The following is a 14536-nucleotide window of genomic DNA, read 5'->3' as shown; positions in this document are numbered from 1 at the left end:
TAAATAAAAATTTTAAGAGAGTCTAAGGCTACGTTTGATTGTTAAAGTGATTTCAACTCATTTCAAACCGATTATTGATGTGACCTATTATTTTTTTCAACTTATCGTAAGAAAAGTTAAATCTATATCAACATATTTCATATATTCAAATATATCTCAATAAAATTTATAAAACATTATTATTCATAGATAAACTTAAATCATCTAAAAATACCTCAGCATCAAATCCATCCTAATATTTCTCGTACTTTCTAGTGTCTAGGTGGAAAACTTTGTGGAAAACCCATTTGTAGAAATATTGACCTTGAATTTTTGGTTGGGACTTGGGATTCGAAGCACATGCTTTGAACGTTTCTACCGAGTCCCAATAACTTTTTGGCCAAAATCCACTCTGCGTGGAATTTGAACGCATATTATTACTCTAGGCGAGAATTGACATTCAAATTTGAAATTCAAAGGCAATTGCCAAATGGCCCACTGCTGTGTCCCTACTCGCAAATTTCCCCTCCCACCTTTCCCCCCCCACTGCTTACTTTTCTTCCACCCCTTCTCTTTGAAAGCTTTATACTCTCATTCCTCTGCGTGTCAGTGTTTTTGTGAGGCAGACAGTGAAAGAGTGCGACAAAGCTTTCCCTTTTTCATTTCTTCAACCAGAGAGAAAGATGGAGAATGAATCTATGGAGACTGAAGCCAAAGGGGTTCCAACGTACGGAGGCAGATACTTGCAGTACAACATTCTGGGAAACCTCTTTGAGGTCTCCGCCAAATACGTCCCTCCTATACATCCCGTCGGTCGCGGCGCATACGGCATCGTTTGGTAGTATTCCGCTCTCCTTTTCGGGCTTTTCCTCGTGTAGAAGAATCTCTATCGCTTTGCTGGTGGGGATGGATATCTGTTTTGATTCTGGATATAACTTTTATTTTTTGTTGTGTTTTCTTGAGCTTCTTACTTACGTCTTTTATGTGAAAACAAAAAAACAAAATGAAACGAAAATAGAGGAATGGGGAACAAAGTATAATTTCAATCCTTTAGCTCCTTGTTCTTTGTTTGGATGGTAATCAAATTAAGGATGAATTTAAGTGAACAAGAATTAACTAGTTAGGTCAAGAGTTTTTTATAAGTTAGTTAGGTCAAGAGTGGGTGTTTACTTTTCATGCTACCAATTAAAAAGATAAATTTAAGAGTAAAACAAAATCTGTCTGTTATTTATAGTTCCCTTGCATTTCTGAGCAGAGTTTTCGTTGATGTATGTTGTTGGGTTGTTGGAAGAGATCAACTTGATTGTATTTAATTGGACGATGATAAATGTCAGTTTTAAAGCTCAACACTGGCTTCTTCCCTTCGTTTCCCCCCTTGTTGAATTGCACTAAATTATTTCAATTTCAATACCATTGTAATGAATATCCATGAATGTTGGTAGAATCACATATAATATATCTGGATGTTGTTCCAGTGGATCATTCTACTTGCTGTTCATGAGGGTATACATAAATTGTACATTCAAATCCTCTTCAGCGTGATTCCAGTGACAATGATATGGTGTGATTCTGAGTATTTAGCTAATATGAGAAGTGTACTTATTTCATGCTTGTGCACCTTTCAGCGATCAGTTAGATGTTTGTAACCATTGGTAATGTTTCTTACCATCTCTGAATTGTACTTGTTATAATTGGGGGTGGTTGCCATTTTCTTATTGCAGCTGTGCCATAAATTCTGAGACCAAAGAAGAGGTTGCAATCAAGAAAATTGGAAATGCATTCGACAACAGGATTGATGCCAAAAGGACACTTCGAGAGATCAAACTCCTTTGCCACATGGACCATGAGAATGTAGTCACATGAATTTTTTGTTGTTTATGGTCACATATTGTCTGCTGTCACTTCTTCATATAAAGTTTACAGTACCAATCATAGCGTGTTACAACAATGTTTCTCACAGCTATTTTGTTATATTTATTTCACATGAGTTTAATTTTGTGCACAACACAATGTTATGATATGTAATTGCAAAGTCTGCAAAATGGAGTGCCGCAGAGGATATGTGCAAACCCTCATTTACTTTTTTTGCTCTGAGTAAGAACTAACCCTCTGCATTGTTTCATTGTGCAGATTATCAAGATTAAGGACATCATAAGGCCACCAGAGAAGGAAAAGTTTAATGATGTGTATATTGTATATGAATTAATGGATACTGATCTCAATCAGATTATACGATCTAGCCAGGCTTTGACAGATGATCACTGTCAGGTAAGCAGTTCCCTTTTGCATATTGTGGACTAGTGGTTCTTCGAAGTATCTAATCATGCTCTAGGGCTTGTTTTTTATGCATTATGTATTCTAATATGTGGAAACATATTTTAAGAAGAGTCTTGTATATTAAGCAAGCTGACTCTGTATTTGTGGTAAACTCACGGGCACAAAGGATGAGAATTTGCTTTTCATTTAGGTTTCTGACTTTTCTTTTGTTTGCTATTCTAGTTGAGTGTTTGCTATTCCTAATTTTATATTGATACCAAGAGGTATAGGTCTGAAGTGACCAATGTTGATGTTATTGTCAACTAGTTGTGATTAGGAAAAAAATGCATCTTGAGGCATTAATGATTAATTCATAAATCTGATAAACTCTCTCTGTCTCTTTATCTCTTCTTCACCGACCCACATATCACAATTGAAGGAGGGAAGGGGGGGGGGGGGGGGGGGGGGGAAGGGGGGGGGGAGGCCTGGAAAAACTACCTCAATTGCATTGGGGAAACTTGTTAGATCCAGTAAAACTGGTTTAAATAGAGATGCCAATGATATGGATTAAAAAGCAGCTTCTTTAAATTCTTTTGCAGTATTTTCTGTATCAACTGCTGAGGGGATTGAAGTACATACATTCTGCAAACGTTTTGCACCGAGATTTGAAGCCAAGCAACCTGCTTCTCAATGCGAACTGTGACCTCAAGATTTGTGACTTTGGGCTCGCAAGAACTACCTCAGAGACAGATTTCATGACAGAATATGTTGTAACTCGATGGTACCGAGCCCCTGAATTGCTACTTAACTGTTCAGAATACACAGCCGCCATTGATATTTGGTCAGTTGGCTGTATTTTTCTGGAGATAATCAGAAGGGAGCCACTATTTCCTGGTAAAGACTATGTTCAGCAGTTAGGGCTTATAACTGAGGTACTTGGACTTTCCCTTGAACTCTTTGTCCATCTTTAGATCCAATAGATGTGATATTCTTAAATAGGTTGCAGTTATGTATAAATTTGTTGCAGTTATATACTTTGAGCATAATTTCAAGTGATGTCAGGACAAGTTGCATATCGTTTGTGAATTATCAATCTTATGGTTGTGTTTATATATTTTTTAATCATCGCCGAAACAGCTATTAGGTTCACCAGATGATTCAGATCTTGGATTTTTAAGAAGTGATAATGCTCGAAAGTATGTGAAGCAGCTCCCTCATTTTCCAAAGCAACCGTTTACAAATAAGTTTCCGAATGTGTCCCCTCTGGCAATAGATCTTGCAGAGAAAATGCTAGTCTTTGATCCATGCAAACGCATAACTGGTATTCCCCCAAACACTACTTCAATAAAATCCAATTTAATTCTTCTTTGTCGCTTTGCTGACGAGGATATAAACTTTTCCTTTGTGTGGTAAATGTGAAGTTGAGGAAGCACTAAATCACCCATTCATGTCCAGTCTTCATGAGATAAATGAGGAGCCCCCTTGCCCTTCTCCTTTCAACTTTAGTTTTGAGCAGACATCCTTGGACGAGGAAGATATAAAGGAGCTCATATGGAGGGAGTCTCTGAACTTCAATCCAGATGACTTGCTGGAGTAAGCTCGCCATTACCTATCCTTTTTCCCCGTAGTTCAAATTAATAGATTGAGATTTTGTTTTGGAGTGAGAATACATATATTACATGTAATAAACTTCAGTCTAAGCAGAGCATTTAGGGAGAGCTTCTCCCTCCATATCTTGAGATGGTGGATTGGCAGTTTGTTTGCATTCCCTTCTTCCCCCTTTCCAAGTCGGTGAATTGGCAGTAACCATTTAAGATTGGTATGCATGGAAGAAGTACAACCATCTCCATGTCATGAGATGGTGTATTGGGAAGTTGCTGGAATCCAGTAGTCACTGAAGGTTGGTATGGATAAAAGAAAGTTATGTTCTCTGAGCCTTATTTCTTTTATGGCTGTGGCTTGTACATTGTAATCCAATTTTACTAATAGGAGTTAAACAATTTGAAGATAGGTACAGGACTTGAAACCATTCAATTGCTTTGTAATACCCTGAATCCCTGATGCCTGTCTGGAAGAAACTTCATTTGTTTTTACAGATACTACTTTCCAACCGCTCTAAAGAAACTTTGGGTGATGCTACTCAATATCTCACACCACATATCATACATATTTTAATTTTTTTTAAAGATTTTTCTTATTTTATTCATGTACAACTAATTGAATTGTTCTATTCATCATTCATACACAACATACTTGTAAAAAAAATTAAAAGAGGTGTGGTGTGGTGTGTTGCAGTATCATTGTTGAATTATCTCCCTCTAGAATGTAAAAGCTAGGCCCAATAGACGGGTTGAGAATTGTTTCATGAGGAAGCCATTTGTTTTCCCTCCAAAATCATAGAAAACTAATTGGGGGAGATTTGTGTGAAAGATATGAAACCAAAATTTGTGAACTTCAATGAATAGGTAAACGCAGTTCTCAAACCATGAAGAGAGCTTTACCATGGAAATAATCAGTGAATGACTCATACCTGTAAGCAAAAAAATACAGTGGTGCCACCTGCATGCACATAGATTTGATAAATGGGATGGCTTCGTTTGTTTTAAAGATGCTACAAACTCTAATAGAAATAGGCGCTAGTAGCTATGGAAAGAAAAATCCGTTTGAATTTGCAAGTCTGGTTGTTTACGTATCAAACGCATTGTTGGTATTGAAGTATGTCATATCAGTAATCGTAAAGGAAAATGATCCACTGGAACAACCTCTGTAGGCCATTTAAGGGATTTTTCTCTTTGAATTATCTGAATTGTACTTGCAGGAAGTTTCTTGGCAAAAATCTATGCATTCTCGAGATTAGTTGGGACGTTGTTCTCGCACACTTGATGCTAATAAAAAAATATAGACATGATTTATCTACAAATAGATCTTACAATAGTAAATTCACAAATGACATGATTTGCTATGATAATTGGAACACTATAACACGTGTCATCCTAAGAGGTTTTCGATTCACACTCCACCTTCCCATTCGGTCATATCTATTTTTTGACTAACTCGTGTCCTCACGTGCCACCACTGTCGGCGCAAACCACGTTGTCGCCTAGCTCCTTCGCCATCTTTGTTCTCATCCCCGAAAACTTTGGTTTGGTGTTCCACAGCATTTACCTCAATAGAGATTTTACTACTCAACAACAACCCAATGACAAAAAATCACCTCACCCTGAGTGGTGACTATTTCTTGGCACCAAGCCAGAAAACATGGATCAGCTTCTTGTATCCATTTCTCACTTTGTTTTTATTTTATTGCTATGTATTATCTTGTTTGGGGTATTTGTTGGAGTCCCCCCTCTCTCTGGGTTTGTATTATATTTCAGTTTCAATATAATGTTTATCTTGCCCATAAAAAAAAAAAAAAAAAAAAAAAAAAAAAAACCCTCCCCACCTCTCTCTCTCTCTCTCTCTCTCTCTCTCTCTCTCTCTCCTGTAGCTCTGGGAACCTCTGGCTTTGGTTTCTTTACTCATTTGTAGCTTCTGCTAAACCTGTGGCCCAACATATCTACCAAACTACTCAATTCGATTCGCAAAGCAATGACTTTTTCTCAAAGCCATACTTCTTCCAAGTGGTGCCTTGAGGAGCTTGTGTAAATTATTCAATGAGGAGATGGGTGTGGATAGCTTGTGTAATACCAAAACTCTACCAAAGCCAAATATTAGCACTATGTTTTGGTTGTGGACAGGTAGAATTTAAATTAAATAATTAAAAAAAAAAAGAGAAATACTTGGTTTAGAAATAGGATTTAAGAAAATTGATTGTAAAACAATTTTTGTTATAAAAAAGATTTGACTTATCACATTAATACAAGCTAATTTATGAATTAACTTTTGCAAGATTTTTTTTTTTTTGTATATTTAGTAATTTTTAATTAAAAATTTATCTATTTTTATCAGTTTAAATGATCATTTATTTTAAAAAGTTCAAAAAATTTAATTATTCAATTTATATTACAATGGAATGATGAAATACTAAAATTTTTATCTATTTACCACTTATCTTCCCATCAGTTTAACACTTGCCAAAATATAGTGATTAATGTGGCATCCGTAGCTCTAACAATAGTTTTTTAAGCGTTTGTGTAATTTGAATTACCTCTTACAAGTTTATGGAGTTTCCACTTTGGGTCGGTTCGATTTTGGACATTTTTATAATTAAATTGTTATATACCGATTTTAGAAATTTAAGAATAAGTTATTTATTGAAATCGAAACTTCTGATTTTTTCACTTTCGATCCTATCTGGTCCGATTTTAAGGATAAATAAAATCCTACTCCAACAAAACTTTAACAAGTGATTGACTTCTATCCCACATTTTATGTCATATTAATTTTATGTCTTAAAATTAAAAGTCATGTTATATCAAAATTCATATCTTATATTAAAAAATATAAGATTAATTTATGTTATATAATAATTAAATGTTATAATAAGATTCTAAAATTTCATGTTATATTAATTAATAATTTAGCATATAATATATATAATATAACATTAAGAATTATATATAATATAAAAATTTATCTAAAAATATTTTATATATAATATAAAAATTAAAAATAATATATATACGTATGATCCGATTTGATTTGAATTAGTAATCTAAATAGAAATGAGTACCGGACCAAACTTACCGATTTTTAAATTTTTTTTACACCCCTACCTGCTCCTTATCAAATTATTGTTAAGGGAGAATTAACAACAGCTTTAATTTATGTTTAAGATTTTTTACTATTTTTAAAATCACTTGGCTGTTTATGTTGATGTGGCATGCTGATTATGCATTTAAAAAAAACAATAAAAAAATAAATATTGACGATCAAGTATAAAAAAAAATTAATATTCAGTCAACGGCCACGTTTGAGTATTTTGTCAGGAAATTGACAGAGTCTTAACGAAGGTACCAATTTAAAAGTACTTGTCAGGAAAAGATTAAATTATTTTATTGTATTTTATTTAAAAATTTTAAAAAATTATATTAATTAAATAAAATGATAGGTATGGTTTTGAAAAATGCCCTGCAAGTTGAATCGCTCAAATATACTGTTTGATATATATTTTTTAATTTAATGATTAAGCAAGTGATTTTAAATGTATTAGTATATTTTTTTAATTTTTTTTAAAAATATTTAATATATTTAAAAAATATTAGAAAAAAAAAAAACTAGCGGTCATTAAGACGCTCTTTGAAAAAGTACTCCACTCTAATCCAGGCCTGAAGAGTAATTTTCACTTCAACGTAAACCACATCGATCTTCTGTAGAATAGCGACGAGTCAATGGAAAAAAAATGAACATACTTGGTCAGCTAATCAAAGATAGATAACTACGTTAACGAATCCTTGACCATTGACGAGGGAAGATGATAAGATTCCATATTTATTTTTTAGATATGTCATATTAAGATTTTATAAAAATAAATTTATAAATTAATATGATTTTATATAATACGTTAGATCTATTTAAATGTAATTTTACAATTTAATATATTATATCAAAGTGTAACTTTTTATGAAATCTCTTTATCGGCTCAATTTGAATTGAGAAATACTTTTACTTCATTTCATTTCATTCTTTATTATTATTATAATTTTTATAAATTTTTACATAAAATATAAAAAAAAATTTAACTTTTTTAAATACTAAATAATAATATTAAAAAATAATTTAGATTGCTTCAAAATCTCCTCGATATGCATCCTAAAGCACGTAATTTAGATGGCTTCAAAATCCATTCACTTTGGAGTATAGACAAACACTGGACGGGTGTGAATGTGTGTGAAACCGAGAAAAACAGAATTACAAAGGATAACGCAATTTGCATTATTTTGAATTTATATAACGAGCTGTGTCTGTCGGGGAAGGTAAGCTGCCATGGCAGCCACTTCGTTGACGAAAAATGGACGGCTAGGATCGATACAACATGCCCTCCTCGCTCAGCATTGCAATTGACTGAGCACCACTAGGAAATTGTCAACGCACGAAGGCTTAAAAAATCAAAAGATTGCAGACAATCTCTCTCTCTCTCTCTCTCTCTCTCTCTAAGCTCTTCGTTCTCTCTTTCTCTGATTCTGAGAAGTGAGAACCTCCCTATATCCCGTTTGTTAACTCACAAGTTTTGTCTCTTTTCCAGTCCAATCAATCTCAATCCCAAGAAACACCTTCGTTTCCATGGTTACTCCAACCCTTCCATCATCTTTGGAACGCAGTTCTGATGATCAGTGGGATTATGACATCTTCCTGAGTTTCAGTGGTGAAGACACTCGCAAGAGTTTCGTCGATCACCTCTACTCCGCTTTGGTGAAAGTCGGAATTGATACATTCCGAGATGACGACGCGCTTCGAAGAGGGGAAAACATCTCTACCGAACTACTCAATGCGATCCGTGGATCAAGGATTTCCATTGTTGTCTTTTCCCAAGGCTATGCTTCTTCTAAATGTGTCTTGACGAGCTTGCAGAAATTGTGCATTGCAAGAACACGAAAAGCCATACTCTTTTCCCTGTATTTTATCATGTGAGTCCTACAGAAGTTCGAAACCAGACTGGAACTTTTGCCGAATCATTTGCGCGGCATGAAGAGCGGTTTCAGGAGGACATGACGAGGGTAGAAAGGTGGAGGGCAGCTCTAACTGAAGCTGCAAACTGTTCCGGCTGGGATCTCGAGAGTGTTTCCAACGGGTATTGTACTATTTTTTTAATCTAAATCATAAAAGCATTCAAAATTAATCTATATTTTCATCTACAAAAACAATTTCAAATTATTACAGCATGCTTCATGTTGGGCTTAGTTTGGTCGTGTTTGTGCTGTTTGGACGGACACATACCTTATAATCCAAGAATTCTGATAAATATTCTTATATATGCATGTATATTATATATATATGTGTGTGTGTATATATATATATATATATATATATGTATATATGTGCGCGCGCGTGTGTTGTGTATGTATGTATGTGCACGTATATATATATATGTATATACATAAATACATACATACATGCATATACATATTTATATACATGCACACTTTTTTTTTCAATAATGAGGGCACGAGCTAAAAGGAATGTTGAAATGGTGCTACAAAAGACTTGTTTTTGACACAACAATTTCATAATGGAGACACCATTCAACCAAAGACATATATCTACCCACCCCCTTTATTGTTTACCATCTTAAAGAAATTTATTGTTCATCTTAACAACAAGCAAACAAAAACAAGAAAGCCATATCAAGTCCCTAAGATTCTATTTCCTTTAATTCTCCCTTTTCTTTATGTTCACAGGGTAGGACTTGTTTGCTGAATCACAAATATAGGCGTCGATCTATGTGTCTGTATCTCCAATTGTAAACTTTACATGCTACAAAATCTTAGCAAGTGTGATGAGTTTGGTCGGTCTGCAATTTGTGATGTATGGCAAGAACCTGTACAGAAATAAAAATAATTTATATTCTCAATAACTTTGATAACTTAATTGCTTAGAATGATTTATTGTCTTATTTCCCATTCGAATTGTAATATGCAGGTATGAAGCAAAGTTCATCGATAAGATCATCAAAGAAATTTTGCATCAATTACACCCTAATCACTTGAATGTGGCCAAACACCTGATAGGAATAGATTTTCGTGTTGTGGAGATGAAAGCCTTATTACATCTGGAAAAAAATGATGTTCGCATTGTTAGCATCCATGGGATGAGTGGAATAGGTAAAACAGTCATAGCAAAAGCTGTTTATAACGAAGTAAGTGATGGATTTGAAGGAAGTACTTTTCTCCAAGACATTAAAGAAACCTCAAGACAGTCTGATGGTTTAGTCAAGTTACAAAAAATTCTTCTTATTGATATCTTGAAAAACAGAGATTGGCCATTCGAAAATGTTGATAGAGGAATCTATTGGATTAAGAAACTCCTAGCTAGGAAAAAAGTTCTTATTGTTCTTGATGACGTGGATGACGTGGATCAACTACATGCATTAGCTGGAAACACTGACTGGTTCGGTGCTGGAAGTAGAATCATTGCAACAACTAAAGATGAACATTTGCTAAAGCAATTAGGAAACTATGAAAAATATAAAGTGGAAGAATTGGCTTGTACAGACTCTCTTGAACTTTTTAGCTGGCATGCCTTCAAGATGCCCCATGCAATGGAAGATTACCATGAGCTTTCGATTAGTGTAGTGAAGTATACTGGAGGGCATCCATTAGCTCTTGAAGTTTTGGGTTCTTTTCTCTTGGGAAGAAGCATTACCGAATGGAAAAGCACAGTGGAAAAATTACAAAAAATGCCTGACCCTCACATTCGAAAAATACTTCGAGTAAGCTTTGATTCTTTAGATGAGACAACAATGGACATATTCCTTGATATTGCATGCTTCTTTATAGGGATGGACGCAGAATATGTTGCCAAAATTCTCCATGGTTGTGGTTTTTTTCCTGATATTGGTATTAGTAATCTTGCTCGAAGGTCTGTTGTGATAATAGATTGCCATAATAAGCTGAGGATGCATGATTTGATTCGAGATATTGGAAGGGAAATTGTTCGCGAAAGTTCATGTAAAGATCTAGGAAGACGTAGTAGGTTGTGGTTTCATGAGGATGTGTTAAATGTACTAAACAGTGAACATAAGGTAAGAGATTTACATTTATGCATAACCATGTGCACATATATATAGAGGCATGATATAAATGATCTCTTGGCTTGCATAAGAGTTCTATCTTGTCGACTTTCATGCATCATTGTGTGAACATATTTTAACCATATGTAATTCAATCCAAAACTTCTATAGATCAGTTAGTTGAAAGCTCATCTGACAATATTAAGAAGTATTCAATCACGTTTTAAGCAATTCTATTCATATCTAAATCTCTCAAGTCTTTGTTTGTTAAGTTAAGAACAGAAAATCTAGGCCCACTCCAATTTGAGTATGTTCTAGCCTTAGAAAGAGGAGGAATATGTTGCTAATCTAACTTCATATTTTGCCAGGGATCTGAAGTAGTGGAGGGTCTCGTGCTAAATCCACCCTCACTTGCGGACATACATCTAAAAACCGATGCATTTGCAAAGATGAAGAATTTGAGGTTGCTCCAGATCAACAATTGTCATCTCACGGGACGCTTTGAGCTTCTTTCCAAAGAGCTAAGATGGCTATGTTGGCATAACTGCCAATTGAAAATTCTACCGCAAAACTTTCATCTAGAGAACCTTGTTGTGCTTGACTTGCAGCATAGTAATTTTAAAGAAGTGTGGAAGGAGAACAGGGTAACGAATTTTACTGTACCTTATATTCCTCTTTTGGTGTTAGTAATCGGAAGCACTAAATCTTTTTGTTCGCATACCAAAAGTCTTGGCTATTCCAAAAATCTCAGTTGTTATATGCATAATCCAGGTATTCAACAAGTTGAAAGTCCTTAATCTCAGCTATTCCAAAAATCTCTACAAATCACCATGCTTCTCACAAGTCCCACATCTAGAGATGCTAGTTCTGGAAGGTTGCATTAACTTGTTTGAGCTTCATGACTCTGTAAGATATCTTGAAGGGCTTGTTTTGTTGAATTTAAAAGGATGCAAGAACCTAAGGAATCTCCCAAAAAGCATTTCTAAATTAGAATCTCTTGAAACTCTTAACTTGTCTGGCTGTATACAGATTGAAAAGTTACCAGAGAATTTGGGGAATATGATGGCTTTGAAAGAGGTATTTATAGGAGGAACTGCCATTAAGCAACTCCCATCGTCCTTGAGTTTTTTGATAAATTGGAAAGGCTTATCCTTATCTGAATACAAAGAATTCTCAGAATCTTGGCTATCACGTTTCTTATCGTGGATATCACCAAGAAGTTTGAATCCCATAACTTTGCTACGAGCTTCTGTTTGTGGATTTGGCACTTTGGGAAAACTAATTCTTGGGGATTGCAATTTGTCTGAAGATAAGATTCCCCTTGATCTTGGGGCATTCTCTTCCCTCAAAGACTTGGATTTATCAGAAAACAATTTTCGTATCCTACCCGATAGCATCAGTGGCCTTTCTAAATTACAAAATCTGTATTTAGCTCAATGCAAATCTCTTTACTCGATTTCAGGACTCCCTGCAAATATGGAGACCCTATTTGCAATGGGCTGCTCATCATTGGAAACACTCTCATTTTCCTCGAGTTCTGAGTTAGTTGTACTTTCCCTCGGTGACTGTCGCAACCTGGTTGATATTCAAGGCTTAAACTTAGAATCTAACATACAAGTTGATTTGGTTGGGTGCAACAATTTGTCATCTGATTTTAGCGAGAGTGTTCTTCAGGTTCTCTCTCTCTCTCTCTCTCTCTCTCTCTCTCTCTCTCAACAATTCTCTAAACCCTTTCTTTGTTTGATACAGTGTACACGGACCAATTATACTCCTTGTAACCGTTTGATTTTCTTCCCTACTTGTGAGATTCCAAATTGGTTCAGCAATCAGGAAATGGGATCTTCCATATCGTTTCATGTACCTTTGCTTTCAAAGGGTGATTTTCGTATATTATATATTTGTGCTGTTTATACATGCATAGAAACATTTCATATGCCGTGGTTAGAAGATAACTGTATCGAATGGCCTCGAATCAAGATGGCAGTTCACAATAAAACCAAAGGTTACCAACAGGTTATTCTTCCAGCTGCACCAAGTCCCTTGCGTTGGAGCTATTCAGATAATTTGTTTCTATTCCGGTGGTCTATTTTAAGAAACAAGTTTGTGATGCTTGGTAACTCTTTCAAGATAATGGAGCTAGTAAGTGGAGACGAAATCGAGTTTTCCTTTGATTTAGGGGCATTTGCTGAGGTGAAGAAGTGTGGAGTTCATGTCTTGGTTGATGCCCCAAACATAATGGACAAAAATGCAAGTGATATCCAATATATCTGTTCTGATGCTGTTGCTGATAGGGTATCTGAGGATGATGCTTTTGTAGTTGATGAGGTCTCTGAATCAGGTTTTTCTATTGATAGTAAGGTCAGTGAAGTTGATCATATTAGTACAAAGGATGAGATCTTTGAAAGGGATGTTGCTACAAATGGTGTGGTCTTTGAAGGCCATGTTGCTACAGGTGGTAAAGTCCCTCAACGTGATACCACCACAGATGATGAGGTATCTGTGCAGTTCTATTCGACAAATCTAAGTGATCACATCACTAGTCCAGGTTACAATTCTCTCAAATAGAGTAATGCTGGTTCTTATCCTAGATTTTGTTATTTCTAGTCAAACTAGTTGACGTGACACATTTTAAGTGATTTCGAATGTTTATCATATTATTGTATCAATCACTTAAATTATAACACACCAGCCGGTATATCTAGGAGTAAAAAAATCTCGGATGAAAAGCATTATTTCTCTCTCAAGTATTCGTGCAACTTAGGGGACAATGGTGCCTAGAAGAATAAGGTATTGCTTGGTGGTTTTTTTTTTTTTCTCCTTGTATAGTGTAATATATTCATTGTAATTGATCTTGCATTCATTTACTTTACAATATGTATTATCACTGCATATAAACTAAATTTCTCGTTCAGGTGGTCTTAGCTTTTTTTCCTTTCTACAAATACTGATTTTTGGGGATTTACAAAATCATATGCTGAGAGAATCAAATAATTATTATTTCTTTTTCCCAAGTCCTCGATTAATGCTAATTTACAAATTTATTTGAAATGAGTGCTTACGGGTAAGAAGGTAACAAACAATTTCCCCATTGAACATGTTGCCCTTTTATTGCTCTTCCCTTCTGCAATGTTGGCGATCTATGATCATTTTAAGGCACCTTTTCCATACGTTGCAGAATGGAATATGTCGTTCTAAAATAGGTATTTTAAGATTGGCGAGAAGTATAAGATAGAAGAATAAATTTTAGCAATTACATGAGAGTAGTAGATAGTAGTGAGATGGTTTGTGAATAGTAGTGAAATAGTTTGAGTTAGATGCTTTATAAGATTTTGGAAAAGGAGAGAGAAAATGTTATAAAACTATTACAAAATTAAAATATTTTTAAAATATAATTTTTTAACATAATTATTATTTTTTTTGGATTTAAAAAAGTTGAATTATTTTTTGTATTTTGTTTGTAAGTTTGAGAAAATTGTAATGATTAGGTAATTATTAGATGAAAAAGTTAAAAATTTAAAATTACAAAGTGTTAATTTGTATTTGAATGATGCTTGAATGTTGATATGAGATGAGTTAAGATAATTTGTGAAACCAAACAGAGTCTTAAGTGGCCCGATTAGAACTGTCCATGTC

At 34.6% G+C, this 14536-nt stretch overlaps 3 protein-coding genes and 1 pseudogene across 3 annotated transcripts; all 4 read left to right on the top strand.

Moving 5' to 3' along the window:
* Positions 1-446: 446 nt before the first annotated feature.
* On the top strand, positions 447-4345 carry LOC121240698 (mitogen-activated protein kinase homolog NTF6-like). Its single transcript, XM_041138202.1, has 6 exons — positions 447-817; positions 1701-1830; positions 2110-2247; positions 2835-3167; positions 3373-3556; positions 3657-4345. The coding sequence occupies exons 1-6, from the start codon at positions 663-665 to the stop codon at positions 3830-3832; spliced, it is 1116 nt and encodes a 371-aa protein (XP_040994136.1). The 5' UTR covers positions 447-662; the 3' UTR covers positions 3833-4345.
* Positions 4346-7974: 3629 nt separating this feature from the next.
* On the top strand, positions 7975-9591 carry LOC121240785 (annotated as a pseudogene).
* On the top strand, positions 9459-10960 carry LOC121240783 (disease resistance protein RUN1-like). Its single transcript, XM_041138318.1, has one exon. It carries the CDS (start codon positions 9926-9928, stop codon positions 10958-10960), a length of 1035 nt encoding a protein of 344 aa, XP_040994252.1. The 5' UTR covers positions 9459-9925.
* Positions 10961-11352: 392 nt separating this feature from the next.
* Positions 11353-13468, top strand: LOC121240782 (disease resistance protein RPV1-like). The gene is made up of 4 exons (XM_041138317.1): positions 11353-11547; positions 11675-11809; positions 11933-12577; positions 12710-13468. The coding sequence occupies exons 1-4, from the start codon at positions 11353-11355 to the stop codon at positions 13466-13468; spliced, it is 1734 nt and encodes a 577-aa protein (XP_040994251.1).
* Positions 13469-14536: the final 1068 nt, after the last annotated feature.

The sequence above is a fragment of the Juglans microcarpa x Juglans regia genome, chromosome 7S, assembly GCF_004785595.1.
Source record: "Juglans microcarpa x Juglans regia isolate MS1-56 chromosome 7S, Jm3101_v1.0, whole genome shotgun sequence".
NCBI lineage: Eukaryota > Viridiplantae > Streptophyta > Magnoliopsida > Fagales > Juglandaceae > Juglans > Juglans microcarpa x Juglans regia.
This window is presented reverse-complemented; position numbering and strand designations above follow the sequence as displayed.

Excerpts from the sequence above, each read along its gene's own strand:
- LOC121240782 (XM_041138317.1), top strand. The coding sequence starts at position 11,353 with ATGAAGAATTTGAGGTTGCTCCAGATCAACAATTGTCATCTCACGGGA. Across the intron at positions 11,548-11,674 it reads AAGTGTGGAAGGAGAACAGG|GTATTCAACAAGTTGAAAGT; the intron begins GTAACGAATTTT and ends TGCATAATCCAG. Across the intron at positions 12,578-12,709 it reads TTAGCGAGAGTGTTCTTCAG|ATTCCAAATTGGTTCAGCAA; the intron begins GTTCTCTCTCTC and ends CCTACTTGTGAG.
- LOC121240698 (XM_041138202.1), top strand. The coding sequence starts at position 663 with ATGGAGAATGAATCTATGGAGACTGAAGCCAAAGGGGTTCCAACGTAC. Across the intron at positions 818-1,700 it reads GGCGCATACGGCATCGTTTG|CTGTGCCATAAATTCTGAGA; the intron begins GTAGTATTCCGC and ends TTCTTATTGCAG. Across the intron at positions 3,557-3,656 it reads TCCATGCAAACGCATAACTG|TTGAGGAAGCACTAAATCAC; the intron begins GTATTCCCCCAA and ends GTAAATGTGAAG.
- LOC121240783 (XM_041138318.1), top strand. The coding sequence starts at position 9,926 with ATGAAAGCCTTATTACATCTGGAAAAAAATGATGTTCGCATTGTTAGC.